We start from the raw sequence: 27,916 nt of genomic DNA, 5'->3' as shown, positions 1-27,916 counted from the left end.
CGACTCGGGAAACTCCGACCTGTGAATATGTGGCCGACTTTACTTAAGACGGCGAGGCACTTTTTTCCTTCTCGATAGGTGAGTAACGTTGGTTTTGCTTTGTTACACAGAACTAATATATGCCTTTGTCCTTTACATGATTATGCTTGTGTGGCATTTTTGCTTGTTTGTTTATCTACAATCGTATTGTTCTTCCCTTCAGCTATGATAAAGACACATTTCTTTCCATTAGTCGCCTGGGTTACGTATGTATGTGTGGGCGGAGCTATCGATACAGGGGTGGGACCCATTTGGGTTAGGGGCGTGTTTGTTTTGGTGATTTTATATGTCAACATTGGCTTTCAAAAATGTATGTAACGAAAGAATATAACATAAGAAGACACTATTCGAAAAGTTGGATTTTCATTGAATGAAATTATTATTATTTTTGGTTGTTTTGTTGTCGGTTTTGAAAAAGATCCACTTTAAAAAGGAACTTAAAATGATACAACGAGAGGCATCATTTATCTATCTATCTATCTATCTATCTATCTATCTATCTATCTATCTATCTATCTATCTATCTATCTGTTTGTTTGTTTGTTTGTTTAAATAGGAAATGAACACCACTGATGTGTCTTTTATTTCAATTTAAATTTTTTCTTATGTGTTTGTAATATAAAGCTCTGGTTGTTCCAAATCCTGTGTTTAAGCAAAACTAAAGTTTGTTTACGATAAATAAATTACGATAAATATTCAGTTTGGCCCGTGACTTTATCTCAGTTTTATATTTTGGCCCACTGTGAATATAGTTTGGCATCTCTGAGTTATATTGTATCTCATCTTCTAGATTGTTTTCTTGTATAGTATAGTGTTATTTATGTCTGTACCTTTGAGAGTCACAAACTGCTGGAACCAAATTCCTTGTGTGTGTCAACACACTTGGCCAATAATCCTGATTCTGATTCTTTAGCCTATGTTTTTATAAGGAGAGGTCCTTTAACCACAACAAATTCCTAGTGTGTGAGCAAACTTGTGGAATAAAGCTAGCTGATGCTGATATTTTCAAGTGTTAATAAAAGTTCAGTCATGATGTCCAGTAGAGGCCACTGTGGGCCCTCTGAGAGGAAATGTAAACTGTACACAATTGTAATATACATCTGTTAAGAACTCAACTGCGCCTTTTATATCATCAACATTATTTATATCATCTGTATATTACACACTACTGCTGCTGTATATTGCACAAAAAGCATAATATTGCCAGTATTGTTATCTGCAGTCCCACACTTTATGTACATAACTGATCGTCCATATTCTATATTCATATTTTATACTCATTCTGTCTATATCAGGGGTGTCAAACTCAGGCCTGCGGGCCAAATTCAAACTCAGGCCTGCGGTGTAATTATATTTGGACCGTGAGATCATATCAAATGTTATCATATCAAATGTTAATAAAAGTTCAGTCATGATGTCCTGTAGAGGTCACCGTGGGCCCTCTGAGAGGAAATGTAAACTTCCTGCTAGATGGGTAGCAACCTTATCAAGTCAAGTCAAGTCACCTTTATTGTCACATCACCACGGCACATGTGCCATGGTGAGTGAAATTCTTGGGAGTGAGCTCCAGAAATTGCAGAACCATTCACATACTGTAGTTAAGAAACAGAAATTGGAACAATTTACAAACAGGTTAAAAAAATGTGCAAAATGTTTAGTACCAGTTGAAATGTGCAAATGCGGAAAATGTGGAAAGGATGCAATGTGCTCATACATACACAGTGTACTACTAGACATATATATACATATATATATATATATGTATATGTATGTATAAGTATAAATATAAATAATATATATAAGTATAAGTATTATATACATGTAATATATATGTAACATGTAAGGTGCAACAGACTGTACAGATACAGAAATGTCCTGTGGTACCGATAGCTTATTGTCAGATAGATTGTTATTTTAAATTAAATGCAGCGTGTTTATATAGTCCAGTGTGTATTGATGCAGCACGAATGCAGTGTGCATGTGTGTGTGTGTGTGTGTGTGTGTAGTCCAGTGTTGAACTGTTGAAGTTTGAGTGCAGAGTGTAGCATACCATATTGTAGAAGTATGATGGTAACACGTGTGCAAGTTTTCATTCACAGGATAGATTTTACAAGACGATTTTAAAGCGTAATTGGAGTTAAAAGCGTGCATCTTCCTGCCGCTTTACGACAACGCAGCACTCACGGTGAAGTCTGTAGAGCGACTGTAACCCGACGCTTAATGGTTAAGTGAAAACAGGTAGCAATAAACTGGACAAAGCTGTTCTTTGCTCTCTATTTTGCTGTCTCCACCGCTGAAGCTACTTGTGTTCTCAGGGTAATCTGATAACCAGCATATAGGGACACTGATACTAAACACAGCCAAAGGAGAGAAGTAATAAAAGACAAGAATATTGATACCATACTGAAGTTCTTTTTTTTTTTTCTCTCTCTGTCCACCAAATATTTCTTTTTTATTTTTTAAGTTTCCCCTTCTAATGAAGTCTTTGCACTCACTACTATAAAATGTTTTCAAACTAAAAGATTATTAATAGTCAAATCAATCAATATTCTCAAAAGAAAAAACTGCCCTTGACCTGCCCCTGACCTCTTTTTTTTTTGCCACTGAGCACCACCCAGATCCTATTATTTGTAGTATTTTATTTCCTGACATACATGTTTCCATAGTAACAACTCAATCACCGTGATGCACGATGAATGTAACGAGCGAATTTACACGACTAGCTGTATGTCTTATGTGCTTTATACTAAATTACAAAACCTAACCAGCAAGCTAATATCACAAACTACCACATTTTAAACCTTAACCGGCAAGCTGATAACAATTTTTTACAAGCTAAACGAAATAATAATAAGCAAACTTTACAAGCTAAACGAAATAATTGGCTAAATTGCAAAACCTAACCGGCTATCTAGTTATACATTCTAAATAACAAAACCTAACTAGATCGCTATTTTAATGCTAACTGGATTTATTAAAAATTTATGGTGAAATTCAAAGACTAATATTTTCATTTTATCGTGAGAAGCAAACGAGAAATCGCAAATTTGAAATTTTCATCATATACAAATAGCATCGTTTATGAATCAGCAACTCCACAAAAAGTCGATTTATTACCTTTATTTATAAATAAATAAATAAATAAAAATAAAGAATAATCTAAAGGACTTTAAAAAAAAGTTACAAATATTAAGAGTAAAAAGTATATTTTTTGGGGGGGGAAGTGTAATTACAAAATTCGATCAATTCCCGCTTCCTTCCTAAACTGTGATTATTGTGCAGGATGAGAACAGTGTAGATTTGTGTGTGGTGTCATGTTGCATTATTGTAAAAGTGTGTGTGTGTGTGTGTGTGTGTGTGTGTGTGTGTGTGTGTCACAGCGAGTCATTGGAAGAGGGAGGGACTTGTATGCAGGGACACAATGCTGGTGTTTGTGTAACAGCCCTTGTGTGACGTCTGGCCCTGTCGGCTCCCTCTCTCTCCCTCTCTTTCACCCTTTTTCTGTCTCTCTCTCTTGGTTACGGTTGCTGCACACATTGCTTCACAAAGTGAATGAAAGACAACTCGACTGCAGTCCGGCTGGATGCACCGACAGAGGTAAGAACGCGTCAGTCATCACACAAACGTAGTGATGATAAAACAGCCTGCTGCGTTTGAGTGGTGAGGAAAGTTTGTGCGTAGGGAGGAGAAAGAGCTGTACAGAGAGCAAGGGAGTAAGAGGGAGGAAGGGAGAGAGGGAGAGAGAGGGGCAGACAGAAAGGGAGAGAGGGAGAGAAAGAGAGCAGAGAGGGAGAGGAAGGGAAGGAGAAAGAAAGAGAGTAAGAGAGAGAAAACAAGAGAAAGTAAGAGTGCAGAAAACAGAGGTAGAGGGAAGGGGAGAGAGAGAAAAAGAGAACAGGGGAGTGAGTGAGCGAGTGAGTGAGCGAGTGAGTGAGCGAGTGAGTGAGCGAGTGAGTGAGCGAGTGAGTGAGCGAGTGAGTGAGTGAGATCGCTGTGCACTTTGGCACCAGATGAGTGTGAAAGAAATCCGGTGCAGAGAGAACGGAGAGAAAAAAGGCATGTCCAGAATGCGGCCAGAGCCAAAGAAGGACTGAAAGAAACAGAGGAGGATGTGTTCATACTCCAAAAAAGAGTGAAAAAAAGAAAGAGGGAAAACTCATTCCAAACTAGGTGAGTGTACATACCAGTATATATTCTTTCGGATCGAGTGAAAAGAAGGACGAGCTGTAGATTTGTCAAGATAAAAATAGAGCAGAGGTTGAAGGGATTAGAAGAGAGGGATCTATTTGTGACGGAAGACTAACAGAGAAGGATGAGCGAAAGGAAAAGAATAAGTCAAGAAAAGTTGAAGAAAAAAAAAAGAACAAAAACAAGTCTTATCTTGTTATATATCACTGATCAGCAGTCAGAGAGCCAGAGAGAGATTGTGTTACGAATTTGAGCCGTTGACTGTCATCATCATCATCATCATCTTCGTCTGCTATTGGCTGACAGGAAGCAGGCGTCGTCGTTAAGCCCCTCGTTTGTCTCCTCGCCTTTTCCTGCGAATTCAAGATTGCAAGACTTTTAGCTGGAAGATCAAAGGAACTTTTAACAGAATTTTTTCGTCCTTGAAAGTCACACTCGTGTCGAGACCTCAAGATTTTATGCTTTTATAGTTTTACACGACCACTTTTTCTGCATCATGTGAGACGATAGTTATAATACTGTACGATATTGACGTGGGGAGAAAAACACTCTGTGGTGTTGTGGTGTAGGAAAACATGTGATGCGGTGATGCAGACCAGTCTGAACTGTCCAATACAATTGTTTTGTCATTTTTCTATTCTGAAGTACTTTATTCCTCTCTTACCATATCATGTTTTTTTTATCTGTTTATTGTTATAATAACTTCTTTGTATCACTTGAGTTACAACAGCAACAGCAGCGTTACACAGTCGTCCTCCCTTCACTTCCTCTAGCGATTTTTTATAAGAAGAAAAAAAAAACAGCGCAGCTTGTTACCATTGAAACTGAAAAAAATCATGTTTTTTACCACGTCTCACAACTTAACTACTGTTTTAGCTTCGACTGACACCCGAGACTCCTTTCTTTCACAAATACCAAACGCACAAATACAAAACTTGATTCCGAGCAAGTTTTGTATATATACAAAAAATATATAAGCACAGATTTGTATATACACAAATATACACAATCGCCGATTCTGATTTTTGATTACACATGATTCCAATCTCTTCGGCTTTAGTAATCTGTGAGTTAGTTACCATGGAAACGATCATATATTCGAACAAGCTGCGATCCGGTGACTTACAGTAGCATGACCTCCTGATTAATCCGTTTGGAGAATCGAACAAGATTGCTCCAGGATTTTGTGCATGTGCATTAGTGAGTCATTACATACAGAATGTCTTCATTGGTAGGAGTTTAAAAGAGGAATCTTGCGCTTGCAATTTCACAAATCCAAGCAGAAGTGAATGCACAAAATACGTTGGTGGGTTAGGGGTTAACACGTTCGCCTCACACCTCCAGGGTTTGGGGTTCGATCCCTGCCTCCACCTCGTGTGTGTGGAGTTTGCATGTTCTCCCCGTGCCTCGCGGGTTTCCTCCAGGTACTCCGGTTTCCTCCCCCGGTCCAAAGACATGCATGGTAGGTTGATTGGCATCTCTGGAAAATTGTCCGTAGTGTGTGAGTGTGTGAGTGAATGAGAGTGTGTGTGTGCCCAGTGATGGGTTGGCACTCCGTCCAGGGTGTATCCTGCCTCGATGCCCGATGACGCCTGAGATACAGTAGGCACAGGCTCCCCGTGACCCGAGAAGTTCGGATAAGTGGTAGAAAATGAATGAATGAATGAAAACTTAATAATATAACAACAAACCCTGAAGGACCGATTCTGGTGTAAATGTAAACCAGTTCACTTATCGGGCGTGAAATTAATAAATACATAAAAACGTGTTTAAGCTTGGGGTTAATTGGGATATTTTTCCCTTGTAGTTGTGTTTACTTCATTGTGTATTGCAGATCTAATTATATAATTTGATACATTAATCATACCTTGGAAATATTATATATTTAAATGCACAGTGCCTTTAATGCAAAATCGATGATTTTTAATCGAATAGTAATCATTTAAGAGAATTGTGTTGATTTGTGTGGGGTGTGTATTAAGCTGTATTATTACTCCAGGAAGCTAATCAGCATCATAGAGTCACTTCAATTACTACCAGTTGAAAGGTTGTGAATTCATTTCTGAGGTCCACCATGTTGCCACTGCTGGGCCCCTGAGTAAGGCCCTTAACCCTCAGTTGCTCAGTTGTATAAAATGAGATAAAAATGTAAGTCACTCTGTAGAAAGGTGTCTGCTCAAATGCTAGAAATGTAAATATATAAAACACAGCATCCTTATTTAGGTGTGATTCGTCTCCACGGTACTGATAAGATGAAGACGATTTCCAGTCACACATTCGGAAAGAAGCGTGTGTGAGTGTTTGCGTGGAGGATTCTATTGCAGCCGCCTCTCAGAAGCTTGGTTCTCACATCTTAGAAGGCGAACAGAGAGGAAGGATGCCGGAGCAGAAAGTTAGGTAAGTTTTTGTACAGGAGCACGGACGTATACAAGCATAATCTGGGACGTGCTCCTGGTAAATCCGTATTCTTTGTGTTTCCTGTCATTCACAGCCTCCCTGCTAAGCTGATTAATGGGGGCGTGGCCGGACTGGTGGGCGTGACCTGTGTGTTTCCCATCGATCTGGCTAAGACCCGCCTCCAGAATCAACAGGGTGCTCGGGTCTATAGCGGGATGTGAGTTTTAGTTTCACTACATAACGACAGACCGAAATAGTTTCCATCTAATTTATCAATCATACATTTGGACTATTTAATTATGTCTTCGTGTCCAATCCTTACCTTGCTTTATTATTCAGTTATTCACCCAAAAACATACAAGAGAAGCAAACTGAATCGTCTTGAGAAATAGCAAGATTACAAATATACTATAGATTACAGAGGTATATTCAGGATGTGGATTAGACCTCTTTCTCGTGAGTAGGTTTAGTTTTGGTGGGAATTTAGTTCCATCCATGAAACCGATGATGTCTGACAATTAAAGACGGCGACAGAAGGCTTGTGACGGCACAAACGTGTATCAGAGAGAAATGCGAGTTGTGATGTAGAAAGACCACAAACCAAACATCTAAAAACTAGAGGTCATTAGTTAGACGTGTGTTAAATACACATAGTCAATATTCTCAATTAAACCTTAATCTATAAATATTTGGCTCTGAAGCAGTTTATATGAAATTGACATTGACGTGACGTACGGCTAAGTACGGTGACACATACTCAGAATTTGTTCTCTGCATTTAACCCATCCAAAGTGCACACACACAGCAGTGAACACACACACACACACACACTGTGAACACGCACCCGGAGCTGTGGGCAGCCATTTATGCTGCGGCGCCAGGGGAGCAGTTGGGGGGGTTCGGTGCCTTGCTCAAGGGCACCTCAGTCGTGGTATTGCTGGCCCGAGACTCGAACCCACAACCTTAGGGTTAGGAGTCAGACTAACTATATACAGTATATAGTTATAAATATAAATATAGTTTATATTTACTTTATAAGTGAAACGCCTGGCATTTAATGTCTTTGTCTCTATTAAATAACATCATCCAATATACGAATCCATACGCATTAGATTTCTTGTATGCCATAGAAACAGAAAAATTTAACGACCGAACTATTAAACTTGAGCTTAGAATATTAACCTAAAACTTTACTTTCATTCTTCTTTTTCTTCTTCTTCTTCTTCTTATTATTATTATTATTATTATTTACAATTCTTATTATTATTCTTCTTATTATTATTCCTATTATCATTATTTTCACATGCACTTTCTTAACAGCCCATGTCATGAGGTGTCAGTTTCAGACTTCACATCCAGTCAAAGTCACTCATTACCATTCCGCATATTGCACAGTGAAACGAGGTAGCGAGAGCTCTTTTTGTCATTTCTGCGTTACACAAACACATTAAACACACAACGGGTTTGTCCGTCTCACGGCTTGAGTGGAAAAAGGTGTGTAGAAATGAGATCGTGGCTGACGTGAGGGTCAGTTTCACTCATATTCTGTTCTTTCTTTAACGACTTTTCTCAAAAGTCAGTTCTCAAATTCTTGCAGATTCTGGAAATGACGGTTTATACAGTATATAACCTAGAGCGCTGCATTGGGATTGGGCTCCCGCGGGACCCAACGCAAATCTCGCGGGAGCGGGCGGTTTCACCTTTGCTCCGGGCGGGAGTGGGCGGTCAGAAAATTTAGCGGGAGATCCGCGGGACCCGGTGGGATTTGGCGTGTAGCCTAATAATAAGAAAGGAGTCAACACATGACATTGAGAAGAAGATTAAAGGCTGTTTACTCGACAAAAGCAAAGCAAGGCAAGTCAGACATCTGGACACAATTCTCAATTGTCATTGAAAAAAATTGGAAAGCGTTAAACTTCGTAAGTTAAACATCTGGCCAGAGGCGACATACCTGCACAGTTCTCAGTGGTCAAAGCAAGCTCTCATTCTCCAATAAAGCACTTCCTGCTAACGTTAAGTAAAATAAATGTGTCGCACTTTAAAAAATGAGGTGCCGTTAGTTGTGGTTTTGTTAAAACGGTTAATGTTTTATAATAAAAAAAAACAAATGTTTTTGTCAGGTGTGTTGCTTTGGTTTAGTATTAATTTATCTTATTTAAATGCATTCATGTTTTTAATTCTGTTATTCTGGACATTAGCCTGAACTAATAATTAGTCTGATCATTTGTATACAATCAAAATTTTCACAAGCTCTCAAGAAACAATCCACGGGAGTGGACACAAACATTGCGGGTGCGGGCGGGAGTGGAACATGCAGCTTGCAGGCGCGGGCGGTCCTGGTCAGAAATTCAGCGGGTGTGGGCGGGTGCGGGTTTATAAAAACAGTCCCGCGCAGGGCTCTAATATAAACCCCAAATATTAACTCGATTCGAATGTTATTGTTAGATCTCCGCTACGCCTTTTGTTCTCATACTAAATTTCTAAAAGGATGAATTTAAAGATTGTTTACATTTGTTTGTATGTAAATTCAGCTATTGATGTTCTCAGTCAACAAAGGTTTATTTGAGTGCACGAAGGAAATTTGGTGGTCCTTATTTGCACAGATTATCAGGCGGGCCAGGTGGCTCTTCTGATATGTGAACTCCTAGACATTTGAATCTGTCTGCTCGTAAAGTAGACATATTCAGATGTCTGGGAGCTTCGCAGGAAAGCCAGATATCCTCGTCTCACTTTTACGGATTTGAAGTTAAGAACCCTCTCGAGGCGAAAGAAAAGCCTCGGTGCCTCTGATCGGCTTATAAAGGAAATTCTAGCTGCTAAACCTCCCAGGATGCACTGCGTCTTTAAGCAGTTGACCCACAATAAGAGAATATAACACACAAAAAAAAAAGACACGTGCAACCGTGAAAGTGGTCAACTTAGCAGTTTTACAGCCCTGAAATTAGCTCCGCTCAAAAATTAGCCTACCAAAAGTGGAATAAAGTAAACCGTTTAGTGCTTGACGTTGTTTTCGTTACAATTGTAATTCCTTGCTTTAAAAATTGTATTCACTTCCCCTTTAAAAGTGCATGTGGAAAATATTCATCTGTGTTTATATCCTGAATGGACTTCAGGGCGTAGGTCCTTTCTGGTGGAAACGATCCTCATGTGGCTTCTGTTATGACTCCGACTGATATGAAGACAATAACGTGCTCCTTCCATCTAAAGCCTCAAGATGAAACACTGTTTTTCGTGCGTTTTTAATTTGGTATGCAACAAAGAGCTGCCACGCTGTGTAGTGGCACTAAAAGAGAGCCAGAGGGGTGTTTCTTTTTTTTTTTTTTTTTTCTTTTGGCATCTTTCTCCTTCCTCGTTTGCTTACATAAGAATGCTAGTGAATACCTAAGCGTGAGGAGAGGGAAAGGCAGGCTGCCATGTTTGAGCCACTTTTTCCTGCATGGCATGGTTTTAAAAGAAAAGAGGAATTTTTTCAGTGCTGTGATTCACTGGGAGCTCTGAGTCACGAGTCCATTTATGGTGCTGTATTTAGAAGTGGGTTAGAGGAGTGGTCCCGGACAATACAGACTCGAAGAACATTTTAGGAGAATTTCATCCTTTGTTATTCAGTTCTCAAAGCATTGTGGTGGAAATTTCTAATCTAAAGATGTTCATAAGGCTTTGTCCTTCTATGCTTGTACCCTGCGTGTGTCATGACCAGAGACTGATTTTGTCATCAGTTGTTTTGTTAAGATTATGGCAAGGGCAGTATGGACCGGAGACGAGTTGTCCATAAACAACGTCCAGTGAATCTTCTACAGTAGTAGGCTCTCTAGAAGATCTTGGCCTGGTCAGATTTAGCGTGGTCAGGAGATGAGCGGTAATGCGGTAATGATGTTTTGCTTTTACATATCTTCTGTTTTCTTGTGTTCTGTCTGCAGAAGGTTAAAAAAAAGTAGTTAAAAACTATATCTTTAACTCCCCACAGTCATGCAGCCAGGTTAGAAATGTAAAAAAAAAAAAAAAGGTAACTGATGCAAACAGAGCAAGATGAGTAGCATAACATAACAGATCAGTGATATCAGCACCTCAGGGTTTGATTCCCATCATGTTCTCCCTTTCAGGGTTGCAGGCTGATTGTCATCTCTAAATTGTCTGGAGTGTATGAATGTGTGTGTGTGTGTGTGTGTGTGTGTGTGTGTGTGTGTGTGTGTGTGTGTGTGTGTGTGTGTGTGTGTGGTTGTGCCCTGCTTTGCTGCCAGCATGTCCTCGACTTGTGTCCCCTGAGATAGGCTCTACGCTTCCTGTGACTTTGTGTAGGGTAATTGAGATAAACAGAGAATAAATAGTTCTGAGGTAAATATGTTGGGTTACGAACAGAAGGTTGCTGGTTCAAATCCCGGGTTATACAGCTACACTGCTGTATAAATGATAAAGTTAATATAAAGTATATTTATATTAAGTATATAGGTAATGCTGTCTGAGGAAATGTGAGAAGTGATCTAATGTTTTAAAATGTAGAGATCATTAGTTCACCTTACAGTAGGTCACATTTCTCTAAGCCTGTGGTATATACACAAATGTGATATAATATATATTATGACAACAATAAGTATTTCCATTGATGTTCTTGTAGCTTTAATCCGTACAGAAGACTCTAGGATTTGCTTTTTGCTAATTCTACTGGCTGAAATTTTGTTGTTGTTTTTTTTTTTGTTGGTATGAAGGTTGGACTGTTTGACCAAGACGATTAGGACAGAAGGCTACTTTGGGATGTATCGAGGTACATTTTTCCCTCTCCATTAACCCCTGCATTGTCTTCTTTTTTTGTTGTTGTTGTCATGGTTATATCCACTGTCTTAATATATTCTCAGTACTATTTGCTACTATGGTGGCCAGAAAGTGCAAAAAGTGCAATAACAAATCCGAAAACAAAATTAATTAGAAAACAAAGTAACAAACAAATGCGTAAACAAAATTCTAAAAATGTTAACAAAATAACAAATGTGAAAACAAAATAACAAATACAAAAACAAAAATCTGAAAACAAAATAAAAAATCCGAAAACAAAATAGCAAAAATGAAAACAAAATTTAAAAAAATAAAAACTAAATAACAAATCCAAAAACAGAATAAAAAATTAGAAAACAAAATAAAAAATCTGAAAAAAATAGCAAAAATGAAAAAACAAAATTGATTAGAAAACAAAGTAACAATTACGAAAACAAAATAAAAAAATGTAAACAAAACAAATCTGAAAACAAAATAACAAATCCGATTAATTATAAAAATAATTAGATAACAAAGTAACAAATGTGAAAACAAAATAAAAAAAGTAAACAAAATAACAAATCTGAAAACAAAATAACAAATCCAAAAACAAAATTTAAAAAATAAAAACTAAATAACAAATCCAAAAACAGAATAAAAAAATTGAAAACAAAATAAAAAATCCAAAAACAAAATAGCAAAAATGAAAACAAAATTAATCACAAAACAAAATAACAAACCCGCATACAAAATTAATTAGAAAACAAAATATGAATCGGAAAACAAAATAAGAAATCAATAGATATGTAGAATGTTACATCCACACATACGTAACCTCGCAGTGACAAAGCGAGCAGAGATTATTCACATCTGACGAGAGCTGAGAGCGACTTCCGCTGACACGAGCGACGGCGAGCGTCAGTGTCTAAATATGGACAATATCGACAGTTGACAGAAGCAAACTTCATGCAAATATGGAGGGACTCTGTGCAGCGACTATCAATGGGAGTGAAGAGTCACACGGACGCCTCACCGATGAACCTTATTACCATGACAACCAGGACTTCATAGTACAACGAATAGAGACAAAGTTTTGGGACAATAATCGGTGATAATGTGGTGTGAGTGATGCATGATGCAGACCCTCATGAAATCCTGATTTCTACTAGAGCACATCCAGAAGAATTGAGCTGCAGCACACGTTCCTGTCACTAAACGTTCACACTTGTTCTTCTCAGGTGCTGCGGTGAACCTCACCCTCGTAACGCCAGAGAAAGCGATAAAACTCGCAGCCAACGACATCTTCAGACAACAGCTCTCCAAAGACGGGTCAGCCTTCAACACTTCCCAGAAACATGTGCACATACTGTATACAGAACAACGTCACGACACAAGCATTGAATAAGACAATTATACAATAACACACAAGTGTGTTTGCTTCAAGACAAACCCGTCTTTATTGACTAATCAGACACTGATATATTAAAGAGATCTGCTGACCAGCTCACATGTTTGTGTGGTTTAAAGGAAGATACCGTTATGGGGTGAGATCCTCGCAGGCTGTGGGGCAGGAACCTGTCAGGTGGTGGTCACGACCCCGATGGAGATGCTCAAAATACAGCTGCAGGATGCCGGAAGATTGGGTGAGTAATGAGTAGGCTCTTTCTCTCTCTCTGTCTGTGTCTCTCTCTCTCTCTGTCTGTCTGTTTTTGTCTCTTTCTCTTTCTGTCTCTTTCTCTGTCTCTCTCTCTGTCTGTCTCTTTCTCCATCTCTCTCTTTCTCTGTCTGTCTCTTTCTCTGTCTCTCTCTCTGTCTGTCTCTCTCTCTCTCTGTCTCTTTCTCTGTCTCTCTCTCTCTCTGTCTGTCTCTTTCTCTGTCTCTCTCTGTCTGTCTCTCTCTCTGTCTCTCTCTCTCTCTGTCTTTTTCTCTTTCTCTCTCTCCCTCTGTCTGTCTCTTTCTCTGTCTCTCTCTCTTGTCTCTCTCTCGTCTATGTCTGTGTCTCTCTCTGTCTCTTTCTCTGTCTGTCTCTTTCTCTCTCGTCTCTATCTGTCTGTTTTTGTCTCTTTCTCTGTCTCTCTTTCTCTGTCTCTCTCCCTCTGTCTGTCTCTTTCTCTGTCTCTCTCCCTCTGTCTGTCTCCCTCTGTCTGTCTCTTTCTCGTCTCTCTCTCCTCTCTCTCTCGTCTCTCTCTCTCAAAAAAAAAAAAAAAGAGTAACGAGTTATAATTTACTTAGTTTATTTTAGTTTATTTTAGTTTCACCTCCATAATATCCTGTGAGAATATCCGTGATCATGCCATGATAATGCGAGTGTTATAACTAATATAATACTGGACATAAAAGGTTTACACACCCCTGTTAACATACCAGGTAATGTACAGTACGTGTGTAGGTGTGCAACTAGTGCAATTGTGCGTTTGTTGGCTTTTCCGCTTGAATTATTTTGGCCTGAAGCAACGTGACAATAAAGATAGCAATATCTGACATTTCTCTTGGTTTTTTTTTTTTTTTTTTTTTTACAGGGGTGTGTAGACTTTTTTTTAATACCCACTGATTATATTTTCGATAAATATTTATTGACCAGGGGGACACAGTGGCTTAGTGGTTAGCACGTTTGCCTCACACCTCCAGTTGTGTGGAGTTTGCATGTTCTCCCCGTGCCTCGGGGGTTTCCTCCGGGTACTCCGGTTTCCTCCCCCTGGTCCAAAGACATGCATGGTAGGTTGATTGGCATCTCTGGAAAATTGTCCGTAGTGTGTGAGTGTGAGTGAATGAGAGTGTGTGCCCTGTGATGGGTTGGGACTCCAACCAGGATTTAAATCCTCATTTAAATACTTGTCCTTTGACTAGGAATGAATTTGAGAGGAATCCAACTAGAAAGTCGTTGTAAAGCAACTGTAGTTATGTTACTCTCAAATCCTCATCAGGAATTTGGTTATATCTGTGTTTGTTGGTTGCCTTCACAGCGGCGCAGAGATCCGTGTCCACCTCGACTCCGGCCTCCTCACCGTCTCTTGCGTCGTCTCACCACGCTGCGGTTCGTCGCTCGGCCACGGCCATAACGCTGGAGCTGCTGAGGACGCAGGGCCTCCGGGGCCTCTACAAGGGCACTGGAGCTACTCTGCTCAGGTTCAGACATGCTTCCTGTAACTTCTAAAACGTGGATTTTTATATTTTCGGGTCTTTTTATTGTATGAAATTGCATCAAGGACCAAATAACAACCGGTGAATGCTGTAGTTTCAGTCCTGCACAGCAAAATCTCAAGTGCTGAATTAACACCAAGAGTGTGAACAATTGGACATTTGTAATCATTGTAATGTGTTAATTCAACACTGGAGCTGTTGCTGTATAAGATCCGGTTAGGGCTGAAGACCAAGTGAGTAAAAACATGCAAATGAGCAAAATATTAGCTACATATTGGCCCTTGGGCTACTCTACTGGGATAAGACGCTTACTAAATATTGTTGAATGAATAAACGTGAATATAGTGAGGTTTAAAAAGGATTAATTCATATTTATTCTTTCATCAACTTACATACCTTGACCTGGACCTTGAGGTGGTACAGTCGTTTATGGGGCTCGTGTTGTTGCCTTCCTGCTCCAGGGTCCCTGGTTTCATCCTAAGGTGGAGTCTATACTGTATAGAGTTTCTCCACATATCCACATGGGGGACTCCATCTGAGTCGCATAAATTTTGTGTTGTGTTATAAAGTCAGGGGGGTACGGTGGCTTAGTGGTTAGCACGTTCGCCTCACACCTCCAGGGTCGGGGGTTCGATTCCCGCCTCTGCCTCTTGTGTGTTGGGTTTCCTCCGGGTACTCCGGTTTCCTCCCCCGGTCCAAAGACATGCATGGTAGGTTGATTGGCATCTCTGGAAAATTGTCCGTAGTGTGTGAGTGAATGAGAGTGTGTGTGTGCCCTGCGATGGGTTGACACTCCGTCCAGGGTGTATCCTGCCTCGATGCCCGATGACGCCTGAGATAGGCACAGGCTCCCCGTGACCCGAGGTAGTTCGGATAAGCGGTTGAGAATGAGTGAGTGAGTTATAAAGTCAGATCAAGTCAAGAAGATTTTATTGCCACCTCAACCATATACAACTACAGTACTATACACTGTACTGCTGTATATAAAGACTTGATGTGTGCAGTGTGTGTGTTGTAAACTGGGTTGAATATAGACCAGGGAATATAATGATAATAGATGTAAACATACTTTATACAGAGAATTAAAGGATTCGGAGCCTACTGCTGGTGATGAGGTTGTGTCACCATTTGTTCATGATATTTAACTTTGTTGGAAAGTTAGAACCAATCGAAATCTGTAAACTCTTCTCCGGGGGATGTGGTAGCCTAGTGGGTAAGGCGTTGGACTACTAATCCAATCCATGAGGTCAAATGAGAATGTGAGTTTGAATCCCAGGTCCACCAAGCTGTCACTGCTAGGCCCCTGATCAAGTTGATCAAGGTCCTTAACCCTCAATTGCTCAGCTGTACAAACTATTGCACCACATACAAAGTAAACCGATTTCTCTTTCCTCCACTCAGGGATGTTCCATTCTCGATGATCTACTTCCCGCTGTTTGCCAAATTTAATGCGGTGGGGCGGAGCGGAGAGCTCTCTCACGAGCGCGCACCTTTCCTGCAGTCCTTCGTGTCAGGATGCGCCGCCGGCTCGGTGGCAGCCGTGGCTGTCACTCCTCTGGACGGTGCGCTCTCTCTATTTCTCTTTCTATTTCCTTTGCCACCATTTAGAAAAAGATCAATGAGAGTTACAAAGAGCTCGTATTCCCTTTGAGCTTAATGACAATAAAGGAAAAGGTTTATTTAAGTTCTGCCATCATGATGTACAAAGCAAGTGAGAATAATGAGTAATGCCTTTCAGACGTGTTAGAGCTTGTTTAAAAGCCTGGGTGAGGGCAGATCTAGAAGAACAAAAGAAGTTTACTTGTGAAAGGGTGCATCGAACCACCTCGACGACACAATCCGAGAGCCACAACTCATCGCGTCTTCTCAAATAACCTGTAATTTATCTGACAGGCATGGACCCTTAATGAGAACTTTTGGAGATTAGTTCACAGAGACGCAGCGTCAGATATAAGAAGCGATGAAATGCAGCTCAATTTACACGGGACAAGACATCTCGCCGTAATCTTTACTGACATTGTCCGTAATGATTACCGAGATGGCACATTCGGACGGGACTAAAATCACAGAGAAGCTCTGGTAATAATTACTTTACCCCCACGTAGAACTAGTTCCGTCCGAATAGTGCTAAAGTCAGTAAAGATTACGGCGACTTGTACCTTCTGTAAAAAGGTCCGGAAAAATGACCTCAGTTAATACTGATCCCGTCCGAATCGACCCGCTGTAAATATGTACGGTAAAATTCCATCATTTCCTGTTTAAAAGTAGTTTTTGGCACGTTTTGCAAGCGCGGAGGCGCCATGTTGTCTGTTTGTGCACGTGATAACAGGAAGCGACGTCATACGCACATGACGACAAGGAGGTTACTGTGGTGCGTAAAGCGAGTTACCGCTCCCACTTCTGCTAGTTTTACTGAGATGTCTTGTCCCGTGCGAATTGGCCAATTAATATTACAGACGTCCTGAGGTAAAATTGCATTACTCCACGTCCCCACGTAAAACTGATCCCGTCCGAATAGGGCTTTAGACAAAGAATACCGGAGCAAAGTATTTTAAACTCCGCTAACTGCATCACTAGTGTTTGGACAATCATTTACACTCAGAGAAAATAAGATGCAAAAACAAATCTACAACCAATAGACTACTGATTAATGTCTTAACGACACGATCGGACAGAGAGAATCAACGCATCTCAAATCACAGTGATCAGAATGATCGTGTCCCAGATCGACATATGTTGAAGCACAGATCACAAAGATACCCAGATAGTGTATTGTTGAGATGTTGAAATTGTTATTTTGACAATTGTTATTAAGTTCTCCGGTTTCCTTCTGTAACGTCCATGTAAATGAGGTAGGAAGCATTTGCCTAAAAACTCATTGTTGTTTTTTTTGGAGGCTTTCCACAAATCATCAAGGAATGAATGAGAAAAATAAGAAATTTCTACAGTAATATACATAACTAATGATAACTGTTATACAAAACTGCCGGACACAATCGAGTGACAAAACAGTGGGCGGAGACGAAAGCAGGAAGTAAAACCACAACGTACAAGGGATTTGTGCGACGATCTACCTCACAAACATTCGAGTAGCAGTTCTTTTTTTTTCCCCCTCATATCATTAATATGACCAAACAAAAGCAGCTTGTTATCCAGAAACCAAGGGAGCAAAAACTGTCACACTTTCTCTCCCCTGTCAATCAGAGTCGCACTAGCCAATCACTGGCGACTATGGGACCACGTATGCGGAACAGGGTAGATAGCGCTTTCCTCTGAGTGAGTTACTCTGTCACCCTGTGAAGCAGCATCAGCAATAAGGGGTCGGGTGGTGTTACGTGTCTTCAAAGAAGCGCGTGTGGGAATTTAGCGTTTTGCTTGGTAGCTGTTTCAAAATTAAGTGAAACTCTTTTTTTTCCCCCCTCCAGTCATAAAGACTCGTCTTCAGACTCTGCAGAAGGGGGCAGGAGAAGATTCATACCAGGGCATCATCGATTGTACACGGTAAGATAACTGTGTATGTATGTATGTATGTATGTATAATTTGTTACAAGACATTATTCTGACTAGATTTAATTTCCCAGGCGCATTCTGAGTCGAGAAGGACCGTCAGCCTTTCTTAAAGGAGCAACATGTCGAGCTCTGGTCATCGCACCGCTTTTTGGGATCGCACAAGGCATCTACTTCCTGGGTGTGGGTGAGGAGGTGATGAAGCTGCTGGGATAGAAATGAAGTGTCATATCAATAAACAAACACACAGTACTGTTTCAATACGTGGAGAGATAGAGAGAGAGAGAGAGAGAGAGGGAGAGAGAGAGAGAGCGAGAGAGAGAGAGAGACCAGGGGTTAGTTATGGAGTAAGTGGTTAATACGAGACAGATGTCCACTTACGTAACCAAAGGAGTTATAGAAAAAGAAAATGCTGTTTATGTGATCGCTAAGTGTGTAAACAGGGTTCTTTATACTAAACAGGGTACAGGTCTATATGAAAGATTTAATCCATTTGTTTGCAAGTGATTAATTGTGGAGAACAGAAAGAATGTTGGATAGCGTGCAAGTGGAATAGAGTTATAAACTCAGACAGATCAAGACACGTGCTTGGTGCTTTGTTTCTTATCATTTGACATTTACAGCATCTAGCAGACGCCCTTATCCAGAGCGACTCACGTTTTCTAATCTTTTATACAACTGAGCAATTGAGGGTTAAGGGCCTTGCTCAGGGGCCCAACAGTGGGAGCTTGGTGGACCTGGGATTGAACTCACAACCTACCGATCGGTAGCACAACACCTCAACCACTAGGCTACCACATGCCCCATATTATTGTTTAAGAGCCAGCTCTTAAGGTGTTGCGCTACCGATCGGTAGGTTGTAAGTTCAATCCCAAGTAACAGACATTATAGGATGTGCCGCTGTGTTCATCTGTGCTTCGAATCCTCTACTTTGCTCAGCTGTTGGATTACTCCTGTTAAAGCTGGAGACTGCTTTTTTAGTTTTAAGTAACATATTCCCTTTAGTAAATAAATAATTATGCAAATCATACCAATCCAACCAATCACGTAAAGGAGGCGTGTCTACTCGAGTACGTTCAGGACACGTGCATTTACTTTTGGGATTGAACGACGGTTACCATTAAACCATGACCCAAGATCAGAGAAAAACAGTATATTAATGATTGTATTCAAATATTATTCATTATCTTCTGCTTATGCTAATTTTATATAAGTGTAGCGAAATCTTATATTTTGTTTGCTGTTGTTGGTTTTTTTTGCTCGCTACAAAAAGATATCTATATAGCTGAATAGTCTATAACACCAAAAAAAAAACAAACACTACACATAATCAGAAAGTGACTTATTATAAACGTTTCTGTTTTATAAATGAAGAATGAGCAGAATATTGAGTTTGTGGTCTGGTCACATGACACTCATATGCAGCAAGGTTTTGAGAAAACCTTCGTCAAACATCAATGCAAGTAATACTGTTTTTTTTTTTAATATATATACTATATGTTGTTCTTTTTAATCATACAAACTCTTGAGTATTATTACTGTACCGAATGGAGAAAAGAGCACAAGTAACGTTTAAAAAAAAATAGAGATTTTTGGCAGAAAGACACATTGAGAAGAAAGCAAACGCCTCCTTGTGGCTGGAATGTACACTACAGTCTGACTGAAATCAGTAAGGATAAATGTTTTTTTTTGTACTTATTATTCAGTAAAGTCGTTTTATTCTATTTATCTGATCTTATTACATGAAAATCATGTACAGCGATTGTATATTCTATTCTGATTTTACATATTTAACTGTAACGTTTAATCTCAATGTACGATGTAATCAGTCCCTCCAGGATTTAGCGAAGGTAGAAAGTAAACGCACAATCAATCATTCAAACCCTGCGATATTCGTAGGAGATTTTTGCAAAACAGACCGCAGTTTTTTGGCAGATTTGGGACGGGGCGATCATCATCGTAATCTATTCACGTGCGTCGGACATGAGTACAACTATCATAGAAGATAATTACGTGTCCTCACTTGTAGGAGTTTAATAAAAGAAACACGTGCTTACAATTTTGCCAAGTAGATTTTTCCACTAAAAGCTATTGAACAAATCATGGAGAAACTGATAAACTGAAAAACGATGCAAACACATTCCTCTGACTGGTTTAATGACCAGGTTTCACTTTTCTAATCAGTTGTTCCGTTGAAGGATATTTGGATGTTTAATAGATGTTTCATTCCCAAAGAGGATCTATATGTATGTATGAATGTATGTATGTATGTGTATGTATATATATGTATGTGTATATATATATACATATATATATGTATGTGTATATATATATATGTATGTGTGTATATATATATATATGTATGTGTGTATATATATATATATATATATAAAATCCTCTGTTGGTTTCAAGTAAAAACTTTTACTTCAGTGGGACAGAACGAAAAACCTATTTATTTTTCCTGCAGTGGTGCTTGAATTGCGAACCCTTTTTTATACTGTACATTTAACCTAAAGCTAAAAACCAGCACAGATCAAGAGAATCTGATTAATAGTAGGATATGTTCCAGTATTGGGAGAAGTACGTGACCCTTTGGCCGTCAGTGTCTGGTGTGACTTGTGCAGTTATATGTTATAAGTTATACTTATGCAAGGTTATGCAGTTATACAGTACAGAAAATTCTAAAGGGTTCACAATCTTTCAAGCTTTCAACGTATAATTTCCACCAGGTATAAGACAGACAAAGGCAGTTTTGTTTAATATAGAACCTGACAGTATTTCTACAGCATCCACAATCACAGCACTGGGCCTCATTTATCAGTTCGGATATAAACCGTTAGGGTTTATTTGTAAACTGCTCACTGGAGCACTTAAGACGTGTCGTCATATGAATATTCCGTAGAGGAAAACATGTCGCTGTCATGCGGAATCCTCGTATCTCCAAAACCGGTATTTTTCAGGAAATTAAAAAAACGCTGTACATTATCTGCAATGCACATGGTTTAGTCCACATGTCAGTGGATTGTCTTGCACAGTGGATTGGATTGTCTTCCTGTCCTCAGACGAGCACCAGAACTAGCGGGGGTCAAGATTTTTTTTTCCATTGAGCCCAGTGTTTTGCAGATATTTTTCTCAGAAGACGTTTTGATTCGTTGCGACTCTTCTTGATGAGAAATATGCCACGAAGCTCTCCCGCGGAGTGAAGAAGAGGTGGACAGTTGAAGTGTCCAATGGAGTTATGAGATTTGCGCTCAAGCTATTTAAGACTTTAGATTGGTTAATAACTAGTAAAAATAACAGACCCACGTGGGGACTGACTGATAGCATGGATATGTGAAAAAATATGAAATTGACAAAATTTGGACATACGAGGTTCCCGCCCGACAGCGACGATATTTGAATGTGTATGTTTTGCTGTGTAAATTTACTTAAAAGGACACTAATTTGAAATCAAGTTAAGGGGGGGGGGGGCATTAACTCAATTACACACCATTTTGGGTAACACTTTTACTTGAAACAAAGCGATCTAAAACAACGTCTAGTCTAGCCGATCATATATAGTATAGAAGTAACGTTGCACTATCAAGAGGACGGATTAGTGCGTCTGTGGTACGTGATACTGTGCTGCATTACCAGAAGACGCTCTTTCCACGTTTAGTCGCCATTTTCATGTCTTATGGAGTTCTGTGGCCTTCCAGAAACTCAAATCAACCGCTTTGAGAAGGTGCTTGGAAATTTACAGCTGATTTCTGTCTACAAACAAATTTGTATTTTAGCTAAACAACTGATGAATGCAGGGGGCACGGATGCTTAGTGGTTAGCACGTTAGCCTCACACCTCCAGGATTCGGGGTTCGATTCCCACCTCTGCCTTGTGTGTGTGGAGTTTGTTCTCCCCTTGCCTCAGGGGTTTCCTGCCCCGGTCCAAAGACATGCATGGTAGGTTGATTGGCATCTCTGGAAAATTGTCTGTAGTGTGTGTGTGTGTGTGTGTGTGCCCTGTGATGGGTTGGCACTCCGTCCAGGGTGTATCCTGCCTCGATGCCCGATGACACCGGAGATAGGCACAGGCTCCCCGTGACCCGAGAAGTTCGGATAAGCGGTAGAAAATGAATGAATGAATGAACTGATAAATGCAGCCCTGTGGTGCATGTAAGCATTTGTGCATGAAAGAGTGATTGTACGCTCTTAACGCAGAATTGACTAGAAGTACAGTGACAGTATTGTGTCCAAATGAAACATGATGTGTCCATCATTTCAATACGAGAAGTTATTTCATGTGATGTACATACTGAATGTGATGAGATATTTCTACTGATTTGTTCTCATGTTCGAAGACAATGAAAGGAAGAAAAAAAAAACTGTACCTTTTTTTGGTTGATGTTTGTATTGTAACAAAGGATTTTAACATGACAGCAGTACTGAAATGTCTCCAAATATAGAAATAAAATATTCTATTTACTTCTCAGTTTTCTTTTCACCCTCACACACAAGCAATCAAAGCAACAAAGAAAGGTTACGCAAGAATAAGCACATGTTTAAGGCAGAGGAAACCAACAATGCTGGTTCGATAGGAGAGGTACAGTGACGGTTATGTGCTTGTTAACAGTGTAAAGATCAGAGCTTTTTATTCTCCGTGAGTGCATAGATGGGGTCTAGCTCACTCTACACCTTTCCAGTCAGTCCTGCCCGAAGAGGAAGGAAACCTGGAGCGCTTTCAGAGCCGAAGAAGAAAGATCATCACGCAGAGGGACAGCGATCTCTTACACACCTTGCATAAAAACTCAGAGACAGTCACAGTGAGGTTATAAGGCTAATTCATTTCTATTCCTTTGGTCACACTATTCGTTAATCCATGAACTTGCGGTTCTGGTTGGCGCCGAATAGAGAGACTCGGATTTCAGGCATCATCTGTGAATAAATAAGAAAAAAATCTAACAGGTCTCGAAACATTACAGACATCTATGCGATTATTTTTTAAACAAATTTTTGGTAAACGTCTTAGTACTAACACACCCTCACACCCCCCCTCACACACCCACCCCCTCACACCCCCCCTCACACACCCACCCCCTCACACCCACCCCCTCACACCCCCACCCCCTCACCCACACCCCCACACACACCCCCACACACACCCCCACACACACCCACACACACACCCACACACACACCCACACACACACCCACACACACCCCCACACACACCCACACACACACCCACCCACACACACACACACACACCCACACACACACCCACACACACACACACACACACACACACACACACACACACACACACACACACACACACACACACAAATAATGTGCTTGAAATAAAATAAAATCAGACACGGAACACTGTTATTGATTTAAGCACTTATGTACGTCGCTCTGGATAAGGGCGTCTGCCAAATGCTGTAAATGTAAATGTAAATGTTATAGAAAAATACTACAAAGTGGTGCCGTGATGCGACATGCGCGAGTTACCTGCTGAGCCAGGAGATCCAGTCTGCTCTCCAGAGTGTTGGCCACCTTGATCTTTCCGTTCGCGTTATAGACCTCCACACCTCCTGAGCTACACACAACACACCCAAATGCATTCTCAAAAAACACACTCTCTCAGAGAGGCCACACGTCCTTCCTCACACACCGCAAATAAAACATGTCCAAAGGAAGTATGGACATATGAGCTCTTACATGTCAGGGGAGAGGAAGTTGTCCTTGTCGATGCGGACTTCGATGTTACTCTTCACAGTTTCTTTGTAGATGGGGATATTTTTCTGCACAGCAGCCTAAAAAATAAAGAGGGACGGATTTTGTTTCTCAAGCTAACCTCAGGAACCTTACGGTCTTTACATTTCACACAGACTGTGCACTAAATAATTCCACACTGTAGGTTGATTGCATCACTGGTTTAAAAGTTATCCTCTATAACTAACCAACTAACCTCTCTCCCTTTACCTCTCTCTCTCCCTCTCTCCCCCTTTACCTGTCTCTCTCTCCCCTTTTACCTGTCTCTCTCTCCCTCTCTCCCCCTTTACCTGTCACTCTCTCCCGCTCTGCCCCTTTACCTGTCTCTCTCTGCCTCTCTCCCCCTTTACCTGTCTCTCTCTCCCTCTCCCCCTCTCCCTCTCCCCCTCTCTCCCTTTACCGCTCTCTCTCCCTCTCTCCCTTTAAACGCTCTCTCTCCCGCTCATGCTCTCTCTTACCTCTCCCTCTTTACCTGTCTCTCTCCCTTTACCTGTCTCTCTGAATTTACCTCTCTCTCTCTAACCTGAATCTGCCCCCTTCCACATACACATGAGCCCACAGATGCTCGTGATTGACCGCTGTCCCTGGAGTCGTCCGTACCGCCATCCCTGCCATCCTAAGAGAGCAGTTTTATGAGCAATTCTCCTCTATCCTCAGTATGTGAATCATTATAATCAATATCTCCAGATGACATCACGAATGTTACCTCAGTTCGTGCGACTTCAGTACGAAAGTCATTTTATGACAGATCAAACAGATACTATGTAAATTCTTCTGCTGCGATCATTTGGTTTTGTTAGAAACATATGAATGTATTAAACAGTTATTATTGCTGGATGAAGAGCATGTGATCAAGCGTAGTTCTAAGTCTTCATCCAGGCAAGCGGTCGCTTTGAGAAGGTGGGTGAACTGAACTGAACTTTATAAGATCAGCTAAACACTTTAATGTGAACTCAGTGTAAGCAACTAAGTCACATTTTAATGAGAACTGTGATGGTTTTCCAGAAACTATAAGAAACATTTTCTCTTAAATCTGACTGAACACACATTCACTCTTTCCCCCCCCCCAGTGTAGCAAGACTCCTTACATGCAAGTGTGCGAGTTATATAATAAGTTTCTGTCAGACCTATTGGGGACTTGTGCTCACCTCCACCATGGCCACATCATCCTTACGACAGCGAATCGTCACCTTCGGTTCCAGCAGCTGATAAAATCCCTGAGGTAAAGGAGATGTGTTAACGTCGTCTAGCAATCCGTCTCTGACATTTAGTGTGTAAAATGAATTGAGTGCAGAGGAATCTGTTCAGGATGGATGTATAAGTGAGCCGTACAGTGTGTATTATCTGAAAGTGCTGAGTGTCATTATGCTGGTGTGTGATGAGTAAAGAGGAGAGCAGACCTGCAGAACGAGTCCTTCTAACAGAGACATGTACTGAGCCTTGTCTTTAGCGATCACAGATAACCGCGTTCGGGCTTCGTTTTGAAGATCCTAAAAACACAGTGCAGAGGGAGGGAGGGAGGGAGGGAGAGAGGGAGGGAGGAAGTAAAGTGGAGCAATCCAGATAATCGGGGGCATGTACAATATCAATACACAAACACACAAACACACACACAACCACATCACACACACGCCCACAGTTCGTACCAATATCATGTCATCCCGAGCCTTGAGAACCTTCAGCCTGGCCTGATTCATCAGATTGGACATCTGACTAAAGAGACACAGATTCATTTATGAATGATTAAAAAGGTAGAGAGAAAAAAAACTGTTTAGATGTAGCATTTACACATGACTCACATTTTCTTTTGCTGTTCAATCTGTTTCTCTTTCTTCTCATAGTACTCCATTATCTTCAGCCTTTGTGTTTGCACAAGTCGTCCCTTCTCGATGTTAAACTCTTCCTCAGCCTGCAGGACAAAAACAAACGCAAACACACCATAAAGTTTTAACACTGACAGCGTTAAAATACCAGCAGCCTGTGATGATAACCAAGACACCCAGGGGTCTTCATGTTCAACCTAGCTTTTTACTTTTCGTGTGAAAATGTGCACAGAAATATACACTTTACCTTTGCGTCGATTTCCTCTGCCTTCTCGTTGGCCTCTTGCTCAATAAAGGCCATCATGTGTTTGATCTGGAAAGAAAATATATATGTTAACATCCGCAGGGTTTTAAATGAAGAGATCATCCTCACTTTATTATTACTATTATTCTAAACATTCAAAGATGTATTATTACAGTATTTATGTAGAAGTGTCGCCCAGATGAGGATGGGTTAAAAAAAAAAGGGCAAAAATACAAAAATAAGCACTCATTTCTGCAGCACTCATTACAAATGACAAAGTTGACTAACAGAACACATTTGTCTTGAAACCGAGAGACAGCTCAGATTTTGGCACCTGATGCTGCTTTAAATTTCAGCTCATAAATGATCAACTCCTCCATCCAGAGACACTACCTTGGGGTATAAAAGATGACTGTGGGGAGAAAAAACTCCCTTGAATGGTAAAGGAAGGAACCTTGAGAGGAACCAGGCTCAAAGGGAAACCTCATCAATCATCTGGGTGACACTGTAGGGTGTGATTATAAATATACAGTCTGATAAATGTTGTATCGAAGACTAGATTGTTGTCCTCAAAGACCACATGGAGTTGAATCTCCTCTTTAGTATAGCAGAGTCTAACTGGAGCTGGTAGATCTCTAGATGTCTCAGGATCCTCACAGAGTGACCAATAAGATGATGGGTTCCCCTTTAAGCAAGTCGTGGCCTAATGGTTAGAGAGTCTGACTCGTAATCCTAAGGTTGTGGGTTCGAGTCTCGGGCCGGCCACGACTGGGGTGCCCTTGAGCAAGGCACTGAACCCCCCAACTGCTCCCCGGGCGCCGCAGCATAAGTGGCTAAGGGCTGCATAAGTGGCTACCCACTGCTCCGGGTGTGTGTTCACGGTGTGTGTGTGTGCTCACTGCTGTGTGTGTGCACTTTGGATGGGTCAAATGCAGAGAACGAATTCTGAGTATGGGTCACCGTACTTAGCCGTATGTCACATCACTTCACTTCATTTGAGTATGGATGAGGAGATTATTGTCCTCAAAGACCACATGGAGTTGCATCTCCTCTTTAGTATCGCAGAGACTAACTGGAGCTGGTAGGTTCAAGCGAGGTTCAAACGATGGTTCTTGTTGGTCACCAAAAAAAAAAAAAGTCCAAGCTTTCTTAATAAAACTAATAGTACAACATGAAGCAATCCTGGCATGTGGAAAAGCAGAAGTAAGCCAGCTTTTGCTTACAACCATCCAACATGGACAAGAAGGATCGAGTGTTCACTTCCTAGAGACACTATACATAATTTAGCTGATGTTTTGACTCGGTATAAACTCGAGCTTGGTTTTAAATAGAAATGTCCTTGAACTTCTGCAGGATAAATGAATTTTATTCCAGGTTTATGAGGAATAAGGTGTATAAGAGAAAGGAAAGGAACTTGTGCAATAACTATCGTTTCTCCATTCACACTGGAGGGAGAAGATATTAGTAAAAAGGTGTAGAATATAGAGATTTAAACACCACTGAAACCCATAATGTGATTTTAAGACCAGCTCTAAATGTAAACAAAGTGAAGTTACCTTTAAATTCAGGTGAACTTGCATGTTAAACAAACTGTATCGACACAAAGCAGAGCAGGTTTACCTGTTTCTGTACGTCGGCATCACTGAGCGCCATCTCTGTAGCTTTGGTGTGGAAGTTTAGGCTAAAAAAAAACAATAAAAAATAAAAACAATAAACACTAAATAGAAGTAAATACAAACGCTCGCGAGGGAGAAGCAGAATCAGCTGACCGGAAGTGTGCTGCTCTGTCGCGTCATCGTTATGACAACGCAGAATGGGCGTGGTTTAGTTTGGGCTTTTGTTTTCATATCGCTGTATAAGTTATTGCAATTATTTAAAACAACAGACCTGACGATATGATTTAGTTATTTATTTACATTTAAATGAAATAGATATTTAACTAACTAAACAAACTAAACTTATAATAAATAAACAAACAAACAAACAAACGAACGAGGCTTAAAGAGAGTCTTCCTAAATATATACCTGAATTTTAGGGTCACAAACAGATTCACAAACGTTCTCATCGAAACCAAACG

The 27,916-nt window shown here is 40.4% G+C and overlaps 2 protein-coding genes across 9 annotated transcripts; one reads left to right on the top strand and one right to left on the bottom strand.

Moving 5' to 3' along the window:
- Positions 1-15: 15 nt before the first annotated feature.
- Positions 16-22,478, top strand: slc25a18 (solute carrier family 25 member 18). Of its 5 annotated transcripts, none has more exons than XM_027135908.2 (10): positions 16-78; positions 6,451-6,624; positions 6,719-6,841; positions 11,328-11,383; positions 12,609-12,699; positions 12,898-13,013; positions 14,334-14,496; positions 15,913-16,073; positions 17,937-18,012; positions 18,093-22,478. In XM_027135908.2, the coding sequence occupies exons 2-10, from the start codon at positions 6,605-6,607 to the stop codon at positions 18,232-18,234; spliced, it is 948 nt and encodes a 315-aa protein (XP_026991709.2). In that variant the 5' UTR covers positions 16-78; positions 6,451-6,604; the 3' UTR covers positions 18,235-22,478. The 5 variants fall into 5 exon arrangements, with proteins under 5 accessions (XP_026991709.2, XP_026991707.2, XP_026991708.2 ...); XM_027135906.2 differs by lacking the exon at positions 16-78 and adding an exon at positions 3,422-3,636; XM_027135907.2 differs by lacking the exon at positions 16-78 and adding an exon at positions 3,921-4,209.
- A 284-nt stretch (positions 22,479-22,762) lies between these two features.
- Positions 22,763-27,916, bottom strand: atp6v1e1a (ATPase H+ transporting V1 subunit E1a). 4 transcript variants are annotated; one of them, XM_027135911.2, is made up of 11 exons: positions 27,864-27,916; positions 27,459-27,519; positions 25,842-25,907; positions 25,571-25,680; positions 25,418-25,484; positions 25,172-25,261; positions 24,920-24,988; positions 24,280-24,387; positions 23,718-23,812; positions 23,508-23,595; positions 22,763-22,928 (listed from the first exon to the last, which is right to left on the bottom strand). In XM_027135911.2, the coding sequence occupies exons 1-11, from the start codon at positions 27,902-27,904 to the stop codon at positions 22,866-22,868; spliced, it is 858 nt and encodes a 285-aa protein (XP_026991712.2). In that variant the 5' UTR covers positions 27,905-27,916; the 3' UTR covers positions 22,763-22,865. The 4 variants fall into 4 exon arrangements, with proteins under 4 accessions (XP_026991712.2, XP_026991713.2, XP_026991714.2 ...); XM_027135912.2 differs by having other exon boundaries at positions 24,295-24,387; positions 27,864-27,915; XM_027135913.2 differs by lacking the exon at positions 27,864-27,916 and adding an exon at positions 27,608-27,626.

The sequence above is a fragment of the Tachysurus fulvidraco genome, chromosome 17 (assembly GCF_022655615.1).
Source record: "Tachysurus fulvidraco isolate hzauxx_2018 chromosome 17, HZAU_PFXX_2.0, whole genome shotgun sequence".
In the NCBI taxonomy this organism is placed as follows: Eukaryota; Metazoa; Chordata; class Actinopteri; order Siluriformes; family Bagridae; genus Tachysurus; species Tachysurus fulvidraco.
This window is presented reverse-complemented; position numbering and strand designations above follow the sequence as displayed.